Source organism: Mobula birostris, chromosome X (assembly GCF_030028105.1).
Source record: "Mobula birostris isolate sMobBir1 chromosome X, sMobBir1.hap1, whole genome shotgun sequence".
In the NCBI taxonomy this organism is placed as follows: domain Eukaryota; kingdom Metazoa; phylum Chordata; class Chondrichthyes; order Myliobatiformes; family Myliobatidae; genus Mobula; species Mobula birostris.
In genome coordinates this window covers 79390827-79409500 of record NC_092402.1, presented here as the reverse complement: position 1 = coordinate 79409500, position 18674 = coordinate 79390827, and the positions used below count along the sequence as shown (strand labels likewise).

Genomic DNA, 18674 nt, shown 5'->3' with positions numbered 1-18674 from the left:
GGTAGTGGAAAAGTGAGCTTCAATAGTCATAGTCATAGTCATACTTTATCGATCCCGGGGGAAATTGGTTAAATTTGAGAATTAAGATCCATGAGAAGTGGATTTATTCATAGACTTAAGTTACTAGACTGTGAGCTTTGATGTAAATTTGAAATATAGAAGATTTTGAACACTAATTTGTATCTAATGTGAAAGTATGGCTCAAGATTGAGAACGGATGTTTTTGCTGATAGCACATTATTGATACAGCACAATTAGCAATAGGTTTTTTTTCTGCTTAAGGGTTCTTACTGAGTGATACTTCCTGTTATGATTCTAACTTTATACCCTATATTAAGTTGCTAGTGTGACCTAACCAGAATGATACAGTAACAGAGATGAAATGTGTTGTTAACTCCAAGATGTACCCTTGCATTGTGTGGCTTGTTTTATGTTAAGTTTGTCCTGTTTCTATATTTAGATATTCTTTATTCTATCCCTGTTATGTACACATCAGATTCAATTATTTTTTATGTATGTTTCTTGTTTTGTTTTGAGTTTTAATTGTCTATTTAACAAGTAATGAAGTGAAATTGTTCAAAATACATTCCAATATTCTTTGCAGAGCCTTGTATTGATCCACAGAAATCTATTCTTGTACTGAGGAGGAATATGACCTGGCGGAGTTGGCGATGAGCAAGTGACAGACATAGTCAATTAACATGGTGTTGGTTCCTCTGAAACTGTGCCAGTGAAAGGGCCAATCAGTTTCACATTGCATTGTCTGCCACAATGACGTCAGCACTCTGCATCCTCTCCTTACTTCTTGCATGGCTTACCCATAAGACGAGACTTCTTGCATCTTGGGCTGTGAATTTGAACCTGTTCCAACACGTTACAGATGTTCTCCTACAGCTAATACACCTCTTACTGGGCAACTTGGAAATGGAACTTAGGCATTGGCAGCTGAACAGATTGTGTGGCCCCTGGCACAGAAGGAATCAGCATCTAAGTTCTATTCCACCCAGGCCCAATGTTTCCACAAGATGATCTATTCCAAGGTCTGTGACCTCTTCTAGCTTCAAAGACAGCTGTACATCTTGAACTGTTCTCACAGTTAATAGAAAGTTAATAGTTATCTCTCAGCTTCCTAACTTCAGGATCATTTCAGGCTGATGCCCCAATTCATCTTCCATTCCACAATGGTAGGAAATTCTTCCAAATTGTAAACTCCAGGAGAGAACTCCTCATCTACTTTTCTTTCAGCACGTGGGAGCTGCTGGTCCTTTGCACTTGCCCAAGAGAAAACCCCTTAAAAATGATGTAAATGTAGGAATCTCTCTTCTAGCAGAATTCCTTTGAGCAATGTCCTGCCAGAGACACCTGAGAGTAGCCCTGGTGAGTCTCCCTGTTCCAATTCCACACAGTAAAATGTCTCCAGCAGTTTACCTGCCTCTCCAAATCCCTTTCAGTGAATGTGGGAACAGAACTTCCCCACTCCTGACTTTCTTCACACACACTACTCTATAATTTGTCACAGAGATACTTGTGTGGTGCATGTGCCTTTAAGGGCTGGATCCCAAGTTCACAGTTGTGCAGCTGAGTGTTGACACCCATGCAACATCATGCAGTCAAGCTCATGAGCATTACCATTTCACTGATGAACCTGACAGTGATACTCAATTAAAAATAGAAGAGTAACATTTAAAAGGCACTTAGACAGATGTATGAACATGAAGGTACTGGGTGAATATAGACCATATGCAGGCAGATGTGAATAGTTTCATTTGACATCACAATTGGCAAAGACTTCATGAGCCAATGGGCCTATTCTGTGTTCTACTGCTGTATGTTGTATATTCTTTGAAAATACTGCAAACCCTCACCAGGTCAGGCAGCCTCCATGAAGAAAGAAACAAGAGCCCATGTTTCTATATTCTTTGAAAATACTGCAAACCCTCAACAGGTCAGGTGGCCTCCATGAAGAAAGAAACAAGAGCCCATGTTTCAGATAGCGGAGAATTTGACTATTCTAGTGCTTCGTAACCTAACATTAATATGCCATAATATGGTCCTCTAATACTCCTATATCATAGCAAAAAACTAAACTGGGATAGGTGCATGGATCTTACACAATTAATATTGATGGAGTTCATGAACCTCCTTTGAACCCTCTCCAGTTTCAACACATCACTTCTAAGATAAGGGGCCCAAAGCTGCTCACAATACTCCAAATGAGTCCTCACCAATGCTTTATAAAATCTCAATATTACATCCTTGCTTTTATATTCTAGTCCTCTTGAAATGAACGCTAACGTCACATTTGCCTTTCTCACCACAGACTCAACCTGCAAGTTAACCTTTACGGAATCCTGCACAAGGACTCCCAAGTCCCTTTGCGCCTTAGTTTTTTTGTATTTTTTCTCCATTTAGAAAAGAATCAGCCCTTTTCGTTCCATCCACTATATTCCATCTGCCATTTATTTGCCCATTCTCCTGCTCTGTCTAAGCCCTTCTGTAGACTGTCTACTTCCTCAGAACTACCTGCCCCTTCACCTATCGTCTTATCGTCTGCAAACTCTGCAACAAAGCCATCAATTCCATCATCCAAATCACTGACATATAATGTAAAGAATCGTCCCAACATAGACCCCTGTGGAACACCACTAGTCACCGGCAGCCAACCAGAAAAGGCTCCCTTTATTCCCACTCTTTGCCTCCTGACATTTAGCCACTGTTTTATCCATGTTAGAATCTTTCCTGTGATCCCATGGGCTTCTAGCTTGTTAAGCAGCCTCATGTGTGGCACTTTGTCAAAGGCCTTCTGAAAATCCAAATCCACAACATCAACTGATTCTCCTTTGTCTATCCTGCTTGTTATTTCTTCAAAGAATTCCAACAGATTTGTCAGGCAAGATTTTCCTTTGAGGAAACCATCTCTATTTTATTATGTGCCTCCAAGTACCCTGAGTCCTCATCCTTAATAATCAACTCCAACATCTTCCCAACCACTGAGGTCAGACCAACTGGCCTATAGTTTCCTTTCCTCTGCATCTCTCCCTTCTTGAAGAATGAAGTGACATTTGGTGTGTATTTTCTGGTCTTCTGGAATCTAATGATTCTTGAAAGATCATTACTAATGCCTCCACAGTCTCTTCAGCCACCTCTTTCAGAACTCTGGGGTGTACACCATCTGGCGCAGGTGACTTATCTACCTTCAGACCTTTCAGTTTCCCAAGAACCTTCTCTTTAGTTATGGTACCTTCACACACTTCATGCCCCCGACACCTGGAACTTCCATCATGCTGCTAGTATCTTCCACAATGAAGACTGATAACCAGTCAGGAATCAGCTTACGAATGGACTTGGTTCCTGTGGAAATAAATATTGAAGAATTATAATTCATAGTTCACAGTCTAGATTTACCTTTGCATTTCACTTTCATGCAGTTAAAACTGTTTATGTGCTTAAAGTAAAAGCATTGTACAGAAATATAAATTATTGGCGTATTTGAATCATAAGGCATTTTAACTCTTTTGAAGAGTTAGACCTTTATCATATTTAATATTCTTGTTGCTCACTACTGAAACAAAAACAACTTAAAATAGAAAACAATTAAATCCATCCACTTCTCAGATTTTTCCTTTGAATAGAAATTGCCCACTGCTGGAGGCAATCTCTTCATGGGAGATTATGACCTGATTGAATCGCTCTCTTCTGTTTGCTTGTGCGACCACTATGAAAGAGCGAAAGGCAGCGTTCACTGCTTTTTAACCCCAAAAGGCAGCTTTGCTGAAAGATGTGGATCCAACACCACAACTTTATAAACCGAAGTCGGACCAGAGGTGAGAACGCAGACTGTGTCTCGGGTGGAAAATGTAGTCGCAGTTTGGTGAGGTCAAAACATTTAACGATGCATAATTTAAAGTTTTGCATACATAAATTCAATTCAGAAGTGTATGTACTTGTAGTGGATGTGGTTGAAAATATATCCATACTGTATATAAATAATAAGATAACACACTTAAACTGCAAACCATACTACAGATATGTATGCCATACACCAGCTAGAATGGCTGGTGCATGGAGAGTTGATGATTATGCATTCTGTCTTATCTCCCTTATCCAACCTACCTCTATTTCCCATCTTTCTTCTGACTTTCAGTATACTTTACCTATTGTGTCCACAGTCCTCTTGTCCAATGTCTTTCTTTTCACCCTCAGATTCCTTGTCATTTACTCTCCAATGTCCTCTTCCCTCTCCAATCATCTCTACTCTTCCAATCTCCCTTTGCCTTCTCTTCCAGTCCCTTCATTAATTTCAGTTTTCTTTTTGTCTCTTCCATTTATCTCCATCTGGTTGATATGTCCTTCTGTCCTCCACCCCTCTGAGCCTCTATTTTCTATCCCCTACAATTACTTACTCTCCCATCTTTTATCCTTGCTTGTCTCTTTCCTGATCCACTATCTGCCATTGTCCCTGATACCCTCTCCTTTTGCTTCCTACACATTTCCCATTTTCCGTCAAACACAGCCACTTCTGCATTCTGATCTTCAACCAAATACTAAGAAATTAAATAACCATTACCAATGAATTAATATGCACCGTCTAGTCATAGAGGGTCAGTGTGCATGCATGTATCTGGGCAACGGTGTTGTGGTATCTGCACTCTTTAGTGTTTGTGCATGTGTGGATAGACTCATATTTTCATAACTGCATTTGTTCTGAACGCTGACAACATATCAGAAAGTAGAGAATAATTTTCAAGAACTGGGAGAACAGTATGTCATCCAAGAACTGTGGAGTATTTGTAAATATATAAATAACTCGTCTGGTCAGAGGTCATAGTGATGTTACCATGAGGAGGTGAAGCACCAATTACAGGGTGCTCCATGCTGTTAGAGATAGAATAAACATCCCTTGTTTAAAGCTCCTGAGTCTTGTAGCCATTATTGTAGGTTGCACTTGTATAATTCCAGTAGATTCTAAGTTCCACTATACTCACCTTGATGTGGATGAGAACAATGGAAGATCCTTCACAATTAATGCACAAAGAGTTGCACCCTTACACTAGCTTACTGCATGAAGTCAAGTTCTTGCCAATGGCCTTCTCATTCACTTTGCACAAGAGCATGCAAGGCGTTGACAAATACACAACCAAAGTGATCTTGCTGCTTCAAATAAGACATAGGATAATTTGGGGAAATACTGAAGGAACTTCATCATCACCATGTGAAATTGGAATGGTGGGAGTGTGTCTTCATATAGCCATAGATGGTGTACAGTATGTTGATCTGAGGTAAATTGGCTTATTATTTTTGCATGTACCAAGGTGACGTGAAAAAGGTACATCATACAGATCATTCCATCACATCAGTGTATTGAGGTAGTGTAAGGGAAAACAATAATAGGCAGAATAAAGTATGACAGACACAAAGAGTAAATTACAGGAAGACAATAAGGTGCAAGGCCATAACAAGGTAGATCATGAGATTAAGAGTTCATCGTATTGTGCGAGGGAACTGTTCAGTAGTCTTATACATAACAGTGGGATTGCAACTATCCTTGGACCTGGTGGTACGTGCTTTCTTGCCCGGTGGGGGGGGGGGGGGTGGAGGTGGTGGTGGGAGAAGAGTGAATGTCCATGGTGGGTGGGGGTCTTTAATTATGTTGACTCCCATGATTGAATGGTTCAACAGACTTAATGGGCTGAATGGCCTTGTTCTGCTGCTGGCCTTATGGTCTAAAAGATCTAACATCTTCTTTAAATACCATGGTACTTCAAAGTCTCACTCCTTGTTTTACTTTGGCTGAACTATTGTTGTCATTTGCTAAAGTAGGGTGGAGAGTAGAGAGGCAGCCATGAGAGCAGAAGACCATATTTTGAGGATAAAATGCAATTTTGGCTGACTGATTAGTGGAGATTCAGGATGGGATGTTCGTGATGTGGTCCAAATCTGTAGTGCAATAAAATATTGGAAATCATGTCAGAAATGTACATATACAAAATTATCATAGCAGAAAATAAACAGAGAAGTTGAAGCACCTATAGGTGTTGGTCGCAGGTTGATGTATTCCCAACAGCAATTAGTGTAAACAAAGCAAACTTAAAACCTTTGATATGAATCCTGCAGCCTTTACATTAGGTGAACCATTTTGATCTTCCACATTAATAAGAAAGTTACCGCATAACATGTCATTTTTTAAATAAAGAAGCCATGGCGTGAGATAATAATTACAACTTTCTTTAGAAATCAACAGAAATAGAAACCTCAAGTTTGAAACACAAGATTTTTCCCACTATTGGGTGGTTATAGGACTGGATTCCAGAGATCTGGTCTGCAGATCTAGAGAAGAGTATTTGAAACCTGCCACAACAGCTGGAGAATTTAAATTCTGTTCACTTCAGTTTTGACATGCCCGCTGCTGGACACCTGATTCAACAAATGTACGTGGAAGCTGCATCATACTGCCAAAGGGCAGTATAAGGAAAAAGAGGAAGCCATCAACCTGAAATGATAATTCTTTATTGTATTCCACAAAAGCTGAGTTTTTCCAGCATTTTCCTTTGTTGTAAATCCATTGGTTAGGATGAAAAAGAAATGGTAATGGGTAAGTAAGCATATTCCTGTCAAGCTTGACCATTGAGAAGGGGCCACGGTAGAGGATGATTGCAGTCAACTCATGCCAAAGGCTGAAGAAAGAAAAGATGAAAGAATAGAACAGAGCTGCAATCATGGAGGATGTTGTTGGTGAATTTAAGATGGGTGTGGGGGGGGGGTGAATTGTCTGATCAGGGAGATCCGAGTGAGTACTGTGCTTCAAGGTCTTTGCAGAGGGGAAGGTGCTTAGAGGTGGAAAAGGATGATGTCATCTGACAGGAGGACATCAATTGCTTTAGGAGCTAGGAAATGACCATGGAAAGCAAATGTTTTTTGAGGGTGGTAGAGGGGTAGGAGACTCATCAAACTCCCAGAGTGAGCATGGGGTATCTGGTGGGGGGATGGGAGGGAAGCTGGAGAAAGATTTGTGTTTGAGGCTATGGGCAGGGTGAGCCTTGGAGAAAGGAAAGGTGAGGGTGGCAAATATACTTGAATGGATCCACCCGGTCCTACTAGCCAATGCAGTCTTTGAACATAAGAACACAAGAAATGGGAGCAGGAGTAGGCCATCTGGCCCATTGAGCCTGCTCCAGAATTCAATAAGATCATGGTGGACTCATCTCCACCTAGCTGCCTTTTCTCCATAACCCTTAATTCCCCTACTTTGTAATCTTTTTCTGGACGTATGGGGTAGTCATCATGTTAAACAGCATCTCAGGAGAGAGATATTAATATTTCAATGCAATATCCTTTCATCAGAATGACATGTTATTAATGGCATCCCTGGTGATAACCAGCTATGGTAAATAAATGAAATGAAATATCTTTATTGTCATTGCATAGTACAATTTGTCATGCACCAATACAGCGAAAATGAGTTTGCAACTCTCGTACTCAATGCTATAAAACAACAAATAAAATAAATAAACAATAAATAAATCAAGTAACCAGCCAGTACAAGCAATGCCCAGCAGTACAAAAGCGCAACTCAGATGCATGACAGCCATAAAACCGGTAATAAAGTAGCAATATAACAAATTTATAGATGATGCGTGATTGATCGGTTCAGAGCAATTATAGCTCTGGGGAAAAGCTATTTTTCAGTCTAGAAATGTGGGCATAGGAAATCTTATAACGTCTGCCAGATGGAAGAAGTTCAAACAGATGATTGCATGGATGTGAATTGTCCTTACAGCTGCTTGTAGCTTTCCTTAGGCAGCGAGAGCTGTATGTGTCCTCCAGGGCTGGGAGCCGTGTCCCGATGATCTTCTGTGTGCTAGAGACGACACGCTGAAGTGTTTTCCTGTCAGCTGCTGTACAACTGAGATACCACACAGAGATGCTGAATGGTTTTGTGAAGCGTGCTTTATTTGACCCTTAGTCCAGTAAAAAGCTATATTTTTTTCAATTAGAAGGAATGCTGAACTTTGCTGAATGTAGAACAGTTTAAACTGCTCAGAAATTAATTCAGCTGAAGTTATATTTACATGTCAACCCAGAAATATCAGCTAGAATTCCAACAGAGGTAATCTCAGGACTACCACACAGACGGCTGCCATTGGGCATGCAATTGGAACTGAAACAAGTTATTGGAACCTGAAACAGGAACAGGCCATTTGGCCCTTGGTGTTGTGCTGAACTAATTAAACATAATTTAACCATCTAACTAAACTAATCCCCTTTGCCTATACAATGTCCATATTGCTCCATTTTCTGTATGCTCATGTGCTCGTCTACTAGCCTCTTAAACTCTTCTATCATATTTGCTTCCAATACCACCCCGGCAGTGCATTATTGGCACCCACCACTCCGTGCAAAATAGAAGTGTCCTGCATATCTCCTTTGAACTTACTTTGAAGTTTCAAGCACATGCCCTCTATGTATTGCATGTGGCTGCATTGGGACAACATTGCATATGCTGTACCTGCAGTTTACTGTGCATTCCAAAATATTAGAAACATAGCAAACCTACAGCGCAATACAGGCCCTTCGGCCCACAAAGTTGTACCGAACATGTCCCTATCTTAGAAATCACTAGGCTTACTTATAGCCCTCTATTTTTCTAAGCTCCATATACCTATCCAAAAGTCTCTTAAAATATCCTCGCACCATTTCAGCAGATGTGCCCCCAACAAGGGGTGACCTGAGATGAGTGTAGAAGGATCCCAAGTTTTCTTTCAGTATCTGGTGAATTTGGTATAAGTGAGGCCAACCACAAGTAGAAGCGGTGCACTACACCCAGTATCCTTAACCATTTCACTGGCCCTCCTGGGAAATCAGGGTTTGTATCTATTGAGGGAAAGTCTGAGTTTAACAAGGATCCTATCTATGATTGAATAGCTTACTGACATCATTCATCTTATAGGCATGGGCATGAGGTCCTGGCAATGAAAACTTGTGTAGAAATCTATCACCTACAAAACGTATATTTTTATGGAATGAGGTACTAACTGATTTTCTTTTTTTTACAGCAATGAGGTGTTCTGCCTTAAAGGAATCTTCTTGAAAACATTTAATTTGATTTGGAGATGTCTACAGCCACAGGAAAAGTTCTTGTTCAGGTTGAATATAACTATCAATACACAGCCAGGGATGGGAGACTCATCGCTATTAAACAAAATGAGATATATATTCTCCTTTCAAGAACCAATGACCACTGGTGGCATGTTAAGAAGGATGACCAATCCAAACCATTCTACTTGCCAGCACATTATGTGAGGGAATTGACTTCAGAAACGGCAGTTTCCCCTGGAGTTCCATCCCTGGTTGGATCTGATAATGTTGAAAACCAAAATAGTGGAGAGGTGAGCAAGACTCAGAGTGTTGTTAAAAACCATTGGACTGTTGAGAAAAGTGAGCTATTTCACCAAGAGAAACAAGGACACAATGACAACACTTGTGATCCCGTCCTGGAGAAAGAAAACCAGCCTAATTTAAGCTCTATTAAACCCAAGGATCCTTCATTGAATCAACTGGCCAATGACTGCCCGCCCTCACTCCATGGCTCAAATTCTTCACAACATTCTTTGTTGCCACTAGAATTGACGCCATGTTACAGCGAAGTGGCTAAAGCCTCTGAGAAGAATAAACAGTCCAATAGTAAAAAGTTCACCACTACCATTGCACCAAAAAGGCTAAATTCCACTGTCAGGGTCCGCACCAAGCTGCAAGATAATTTTGCACACAGACTTAGCCTAATGGAAGATCTCCTGCCAGCAGTGAATCCAGAAGGCCTTGATCATAAACTTGGCCTCAATAAGGCGAAAGAAATTAACCTTTCAGAAAAGGTCTATCCTCTTCAACGTACTAGCTTTAGCCAGGGCAGCAATTCTAAAAGACACTCTACTGTAGAAATTGGTGCTGTGATATTGGGACACCCAAGGCCTGTGGAAACAAACAGCTCGACGCTTCCTCAAATACAACTTCCTGATTCTGAAAATCTTTATGAGTCGATTCCAGACATATCAAAGCCAAAGACTAAATCCCAAAAGGAAGAACGTAGTGATGTATTGAAGGTATGTTCACTTAAGAATGAGGATTTATGTATGTAATATGGAAAAGCAGGGGGAATTGGGTTTGGTTTTTGAAGATACTAGACTTCCATTTGTATTCCTTTTACCTCTCAGTGATTTTCTTCTGCAAGAAGTATAGATTATTGTATTCATTGTTTTGTGTTTCTGTCCTTTGACTGCCAATCCCTTGTCTCTCAGGAATATTACCTTGTAGAGTTTTGCTTAACTTTGTGCACTATTAATTATTTGTAGTTATCTAAAAATCACAATTGTTCATTTCATGCAACAGACGTATTTTATTACTTGAAGGCCTTCAGTTCAGGATGTTGGTCCCAGGCTGGAATGGACAGAGGTGAACTGAGAAAAATCAAAACAAAATGATGAAGCCAAGTTAATTGCAGGAACTAGGATAGAAGGAGCATATTAGACTGACTACACATTGCAGTTAACTCATCATTAAAATAAAGTCAAAATTGAATTTATTGTCTTAGGCATAAGTCCATCATATAAGCAGTATGCACAATAAAAACATATAAATTAAACATAAATTATACACAATGTGTACAAGAAAGAACACAATTAGAACAAAAAATACTATGTGCATTTGAACACAAAGTGAGCAAAGTAGTTATTATGTTACTAAACTGTAGGGATTAGGGTTGTTCCAACTGGTTCAAGAACTGAACGGTTGAAGAGAAGTAGCTGTTCTTGAACCTGGTGGTGTGAGACTTCAGACATCCATATCTCTTGCCTGATGGTAGATGTGAGAAGATGGCATGGCCCAGATGGTGGGGATCTTTGATGATGGTTGTTGGGTTCTTGAGGCAGCATCTTCTGTAGAAACTACCAATGGTGGGGAGTGATATATCTGTGATGTATTGAGCTGAGAGACTGAAAACAGGCATATGTAAATCAATGAATATAGAAATGTAAACAAACCCATGGGATTGCAATCCCAAATGGAAAGAAATGTTTTATAACAAAGCAGTTGTCTCAGACCTGAGTGTATTCGAGTCAGAAGCCAATAGATTGTCAGGTAGCAAGTAGATCAAGAGTTAGTGAGGGAGAATAGTGCTGAGGTGAAAGGTAAACTATTATTGAATCAGGAAGCATGATCAGGGACTAAATGCAATCCTCCTGTTCCTTAACCTCATGTAGTGTGTCCTCAAGCTAGCAAGTTCCTATAGGGCTTGATAGGATTAATGCAGGAATGATATTTCCTCCTGGCTTGGGGAAATGTAGAAGAGCCACAATATAAAGGATCGGCCATTCAGAACTGAGATGAGGAGAAGTTTCTTCCCCCAGAGTATAGTGAATCTTTGGAGTTCTCCTCCCTAAAGGGCTGAGTGTATTCTAGGTGGAGACTGATGTATTTTTTTTGGCATTAAGGGATTCAAGGGATCTGTGATTATTACAGGACAGTGGCACTGATAAGTGATGTATTATGGAACAGCAGATGTGAGGGGCTGAACAATCTTCTCCTGCTTCAGTTTCTTATTAATTTGTTAAATTTATACCAAATTAGTTTTCAAAATAATTTCATCAAAACAAGCTGAAATGCTTTGTGTAAAAGTATAACTGAGAATCCTGGAAATAATCAAAGGTTCAGGAGTCATTAGTGAAGAGAGAAAGCACACATACTGTATCAGGTCTGAAACCCAGTATGTTTTTAAATGGCAAGTTGTTCAAAGCGACTTTAAACTGTAATACTGTAACTTACCCTTGGGATTCATCATTCTGCTGTTGCATTGTGAAAACTGTGAGTGACATGACAGTCAGTCACCACTGGGGGATGCCATTTCCTGCAGGGAACACAACAATCATCAAAATATGGAGACTCAAGTGACTGCAGGCATTGGAACCTGGAGCAACACACAAAACTTGGTGGGCGAGATAGTGCCTATGGAGGGAAATCAGTCCAGGTAAGGCTCCCAACTTGAAACATTGATTGTTTACTTCCCTGGATAGATGCTGCCCAACCGCCAAGATCCTCCAGCTTTTTGTCTGTTACTCCATTCGCCAAAACATAGTTAATTAATAAACTGTAGTGTTCTAGAAATAACACTTGTGTTCCACAGGGTAGGCTTATTCAGAAAGTCAGAAGGCATGGGATCCGGGGAAGCTTGGCCAGGTGGATTCAGAATTGGCTGGCCTGCAGAAGGCAGAGGGTCGTGGTGGAGGGAGTACATTCGGATTGGAGGGTTGTGACTCGTGGTGTCCCACAAGGATTGGTTCTGGGACCTCTACTTTTCGTGATTTTTATGAATGACCTGGATGTGGGTGGGGGTAGAAGGGTGGGTTGGCAAGTTTGCAGACAACACAAAAGTTGGTGGTGTTGTGGATAGTGTAGAGGATTGTCGCAAACTGCAGAGAGACATTGATAGGATGCAGAAGTGGGCTGAGAAGTGGCAGATGGAGTTCAACCCGGAGAAATGTGAGGTGGTACACTTTGGAAGGACAAACTCCAAGACAGATAACAAAGTAAATGGCAGGATACTTGGTAATGTGGAGGAGCAGAGGGATCTGGGGGTACATGTCCACAGATCCCTGAAAGTTGCCTCACAGGTAGATAGGGTAGTTAAGAAAGCTTATGGGGTGTTAGCTTTCATAAGTCGAGGGATAGAGTTTAAGAGTCGCGAGGTAATGATGCAGCTCTATAAAACTCTGGTTAGGCCACACTTGGAGTACTGTGTCCAGTTCTGGTCACCTCACTATAGGAAGGATGTGGAAGCATTGGAAAGGGTACAGAGGAGCTTTACCAGGATGCTGCCTAGTTTAGAGAGTGTGCATTATGATCAGAGATTAAGGGAGCTAGGGCTTTACTCTCTGGAGAGAAGGAGGATTAGAGGAGACATGATAGAGGTATACAAGATATTAAGAGGATTAGATAGAGTGGACAGCCAGCACCTCTTCCTCAGGGCACCACTGCTCAATACAAGAGGACATGGCTTTAAGGTAAGGGGTGGGAAGTTCAAGGGGGATATTAGAGGAAGGATTTTTACTCAGGGAGTGGTTGGTGCGTGGAATACACTGCCTGAGTCAGTGGTGGAGACATATACACTAGTGAAATTTAAGAGACTACTAGACAGGTATATGGAGGAATTTAAGGTGGGGGTTATATGGGAGGCAAGGTTTAAGGGTCGGCACAACATTGTGGGCTGAAGGGCCTGTACTGTGCCGTACTGTTTTATGTTCTATGTTCAAAATAATCGGATCATTATTTGCTCAAATAATTTCCTGCGGATAAACAGTACTTAAAGTAAAACTATCCTTGTTGAAGTGTTTTCTAAACATGTTCACTAATTATTTACAAGTTTACAACTGCGGACACTCCCATGCATGGAATCAGAACACTTAAAAATTGCCAACATAGAACAGAGGCTGCAAGGATTTTCCCCTGAGTCGGAGGCTTGTTTTTCCTTATTGCAACCAAGACCTTAAGTAAGACACTGCAGTCTAAGAATTCAACACTAATTTTGTCAATGATATGCCACTGAATATCTCTGTTTTCTTCCTGGAGTAAAATATAATTATGCAGAAGGATAGGTCTGGACCCAGGGTTGAGATTTTTGATTGGAGAAAGGCTAACTTTAAGGAGATGCGAAAGGATTTAGAAGGAGTGGATTGGGACAATTTGCTTTATGGGAAGAATGTAATAGAGAAATGGAGGTCATTTAGAGGTGAAATTTTGGGAGTACAGAATCTTTATGTTTCTGTTAGGTTGAAAGGAAAAGTTAAAAGTTTGAGAGAGCCATGGTTTTCAAGGGATATTGGGAACTTGGTTTGGAAAAAGAGAGATATCTACAATAAATATAGGCAGTAAAAAGAATCTAAAGAAAGAAATTAGAAAAGCTAAAAGAAGATATGAGGTTGCTTTGGCAAGTAAGGTGAAAATAAATCCCAAGGGTTTCTACAGTTATATTAATAGCAAAAGGATAGTGAGGGTTAAAATTGGTCCCTTAGAGAATCAGAGTGGACAGCTATGCGTGGAGCCAAAAGAGATGGGGGAGATTCTGAACAATTTCTTTTCTTCGGTATTCACTAAGGAGAAGGATATTGAATTGTGTAAGATAAGGGAAACAGGTAGGGAAGTTATGGAAACTATGATGATTAAAGAAGAGGAAAGATTGGAGTATTTAAGGAATATAAAAGTGGATAAGTCTCCGGGTCCTGACGGGATACTCCCTAGGACCTTGAGGGAAGTTAGTGTGGAAATAGCAGGGGCTCTGACAGAAATATTTCAAATATCATTGGAAACAGGGATGGTGCCAGAGGATTGGCATATTGCTCATGTTGTTCCATTGTTTAAAAAGGGTTCTAAGAGTAAACCTAGCAATTATCGGCCTGTAAGTTTGACATCAGTGGTGGGTAAATTAATGGAAAGTATTCTTAGAGATGGTATATATAATTATCTGGATAGACAGGGTCTGATTAGGAACAGTCAACATGGATTTGTGCGTAGAAGGTCGTGTTTGGCAAACCTTATTGAATTTTTTGAAGAGGTTACTAGGAAAGTTGACGGGGGTAAAGTGGTGGATGTTGTCTATATGGACTTAAGTAAGGCCTTTGACAAGGTCCCACACGGAAGGTCGGTTAGGAAGGTTCAATCGTTAGGTATTAATATTGAAGTAGTAAAATAGATTCAGCAGTGGCGGGATGGGAGATGCCAGAGAGTAGTGGCGGATAACTGTTTGTCAGATTGGAGGCCGGTGACTAGTGGTGTGCCTCAGGGATCTGTACTGGGTCCAATGTTATTTGTCATATACATTAATGATCTGGATGATGGGGTGGTAAATTGGATGAGTAAGTACGCAGATGATACCAAGATAGGTGGAGTTGTGGATAATGAAGTAGGTTTTCAAAGCTTGCAGAGAGATTTAGGCCAGATAGAAGAGTGGGCTGAAAGATGGCAGATGGAGTTTAATGCTGATAAATGTGAGGTGCTACATTTTGGTATAGGACATACATGGTAAATGGTAGGGCATTGAAGAATGCAGTAGAACAGAGGGATCTAGAAATAATGGTGCATAGTTCCCTGAAGGTGGAATCTCATGTGGATAGGGTGGTGAAGAAAGCTTTTGGTATGCTGGCCTTTATAAATCAGAGCATTGAGTATAGGAGTTGGGATGTAATGTTGAAATTGTACAAGGCATTGGTAAGGTCAAATTTGGAGTATTGTGCACAGTTCTGGGCACCGAATTATAGGAAAGATGTCAACAAATTAGAGAGAGTACAGAGAAGATTTACTAGAATGTTACCTGGGTTTCATCACCTAAGTTACAGAGAAAGGTTGAACAAGTTGGGTCTTTATTCTTTGGAGCGTAGAAGGTTGAGGGGGGACTTGATAGAGGTATTTAAAATTATGAGGGGGATAGATAGAGTTGACGTGGATAGGCTTTTTCCATTGAGAGTCGGGGAGATTCAAACAAGAGGACATGAGTTGAGAGTTAAGGGGCAAAAGTTTAGGGGTAACATGAGGGGGAACTTCTTTACTCAGGGAGTGGTAGCTGTGTGGAATGAGCTTCCAGCAGAAGTGGTTGAGGCAGGTTAGATGTTGTCGTTTAAAGTTAAATTGGACAGCTATATGAACAGGAAAGGAATAGAGGGTTATGGGCTGAGTGCAGGTCAGTGGGACTAGGTGAGAGTAAGAATTCGGCACGGACTAGAAGGCCCAAGATGGCCTGTTTCTGTGCTGTAATTGTTATCTGGTTATATAAAATATGTTCATTATCATTCTGAGTCAAAATTGCACCCTAGTCATGATTCACCTTTGCATGTTTGACATTATTCCAGTATTAGTTGCACATAGAATGAAGTAATTTTCTCTGTAAAACTCACATTGGGATATTAAAGGGGAAACGATCCCTTTGAGCAACCATTGTTGGACATTTTTAGGACAACCAGGTCTTCAGAGTTTCACAATGTATCACCAGATTGGGATGTCTTTATTCTAAAGGTTTTACCTGTTTTCGCTCTTAGTCCTCTCAGGGTTTGCCTCCATATAGCATTGAGCTCACCTCATCTTCTTATCCCAGATTTGGCCTTGGTAGAGGTGTGCATAAGAAGGCACTGTGCCCTTTCAGGCAAGCAGCAGAGCCACAGCTGAGAGATCTTTGGTGCACTATTGCTATGGTCATTCAGCAATTGCTTGTCAAGTAAACAAATCTCCAATTATAATTACATCTAACAGATCGTAATGTTCCAGAGAACCCTGCCAGCAGGATTTGCTATTCACCGGTATGTGCAGTAATGTGGTCTGAGAGAAATATCAATCCTAACCGGTGAGACTACAGCTAGTGATTAGCAATGGAATCAGGAAAGGCAGCTGGGAAATTACAGTATGAGCTGGACAAAGTTTGTAGGTTTAAAGGGAAATTTCTATGCGTAGGTTTTAAAGCTAAGCAACATTTACTTCTGTGAAGTTACACAGGATGAACTGAAATTCTTGGCAGTCTTAATAGTTTTGGACCATCCACTTGGCTGATGACAATCAGTATGTAATTTGGTTATCAAAGTTTCTCCTAGTCAGAGAGCACAGTGATTCTGGCTTCTGTTTCTTGTTGCCAAGATATGCCAACATTGCAGAGACGAGGCCAATGACTGATTCCCAGTGCTAGACATCTGAGTTAAAAGGATAAACTAGGGCTTTCAGTTTGTTATCAGTTCAATAGCGTGATGGACACTATTCCCTCCAAGCTTTGCAGGTACATGGTTGCGCAGTAACTGAAATGCTCTCGCACACATTGCCTTTGTTGCCGTGTAGCTGGGATTTTCTTTGATAAATGATGAAAGTGTTGCCTCAAAAATATCGCAGCGATACTGTGATATCAAATTTTCATTTCTGGGAAAGACTGGTTCAATTAAGACGTTCACTGATATGTTGAACTACGTGCTTAGAAATAAAGAGTTTGAAGAACTGTCAATTCTTGTTGAAATCGTTGGAACATTTCAAGCTTCTCGTGCTGACTGCAAACATGGGCTCAATCTTATGATTTCAATCAAATTCACCTCTACCAAGGCCAAATCTGGGATAAGAAGATGAGGTGAGGTCAATGCTATATGGAGGCAAACCCTGAGAGGATAAAGAGCAGAAACAGGTGAGACCTTTAGAATAAAGACATTCCAATCTGGTGATACACTGTGAATTCGGGAGGAGAAGATGGCAGTGCGACGCGGCGCGCGCAGCTCTCCGGTGAAGTGATATCGTATCTGTTAAATAGGGGCCGTGGACAATTCTGGTTTGATGGAGACAGACATGAAAGCACAGAGGAACATCTGGAGAAATTTCTGAAATGCTGGTTCGCTGCCACTGTTACTGTGTGATCGAGAATCTTCCGGAGGAAAGGCCCCAAAATCCCCGGCTTTGCCTGCTGCTGGCGACCGAGGCTGAGGTCGAAGCATTTGGATAGAGATGGTGCTTGGTACTCGGTGTCGGAGGGCTGATCGGAGGCTCGAAGTTTTCGGACAACTCAGAGTCGGACTGTGGTCGGGCATGGCAGGGAGAGTTTTCTTCCTTCTCCTGTCTGCGTGAGATGTGGGACTTTCGAGAGACTTTGAACTTTTTTACTGTGCCATGGCCTGTTCTTCATCAAGTTATGGTATTGTTGCACTGTTGTAACTCTATGTTATAATTATGTGGTTTTGTTAGTTTTTCAGTCTTGGTCTGTCCTGTGTTTTTGTGATATCACACCGGAGGAATATTGTATCATTTCTTAATGCATGCATTACTAAATGACAATAAAAGAGGACTGCGTGTCCTCATAATCTAATCTAATCTAATCTAATTAGATGAGAGGTGGAACATTTGGATGATCTAATGAGGATTAAGATGTATCTTTCATCTGGATGCAAAAGTAATCCAGACAGTGTTTATAGACAATTGATTTGCAATACAGATGAGAAAAATTTTATGAAATGTGAATGATTTTCCTTGTATTTTATTATACCCTTCAATTAATAAATAAAATCAAATGTATGCGATTTTTTTCAATTTTCATTCTAAATATTCATAGAATGCATTTACAAAAAAGAACATTTAAAGTGCTGGCAGTTTTTAGACCATGTAAAAATTTCTTGCTCAGTGCAATGGTTGGTCCATGCAGCTGTAAAAAAAATTTGAGAGAACGTTGGTAATTGTAAAGAAGAACTCAGAACATTGCTCTTAATTAAACTGGAGAGTTTAGTACCAGGGCACACAGGTTTAAATTAATACAGGGGGATTTTAGGGAAAAAAAAGTATTAGGAAGTTATAGCTCTGATGCTAATGTGAGAAAGTCTGCAGATGCTAGAAATCCAAAGCAACACTCACAAAATGCTAGAAGAACACAGCGAGCCAGGCAGCATCTATGGTAAAGAGTAAACAGTCGATGTTTCGGGCCAAGACCTTTCTTCAAGCCTGAGAGGAAAGTGGGGAAGGGGCCTGAATTAAAAGGTGAAGTGAGGGCAAAGAGGCTAGCTGGAAGGTGATAGATGAAGCCAGCTGTGTGGGAAAGGTCAAGGCTGGAGAAGAATCTGATGGAGAGAAGAGTGGGCAATAGGAGAAAGGGAAGGAGGAGGGAGCAAGGGTGATGTTATAGGCAG

General features: G+C 40.7%; 1 protein-coding gene across 5 annotated transcripts in view; it reads left to right on the top strand.

Moving 5' to 3' along the window:
• The window catches only part of LOC140191897 (rho GTPase-activating protein 27-like), a 272124-nt gene that overhangs the window by 72267 nt on the left and 181183 nt on the right, over positions 1–18674 (top strand). For 4 of the 5 annotated variants that reach the window (XM_072249733.1, XM_072249734.1, XM_072249731.1 and 1 more), the window contains exons 2-3: positions 9054–10097; positions 11903–12016. In XM_072249733.1, the coding sequence (XP_072105834.1) occupies positions 9111–10097; positions 11903–12016 (1101 nt within the window). In that variant the 5' untranslated portion in view covers positions 9054–9110. The remainder of the gene's footprint in view (positions 1–9053; positions 10098–11902; positions 12017–18674) is intronic. The other variant, XM_072249735.1, reaches the window with a different exon arrangement.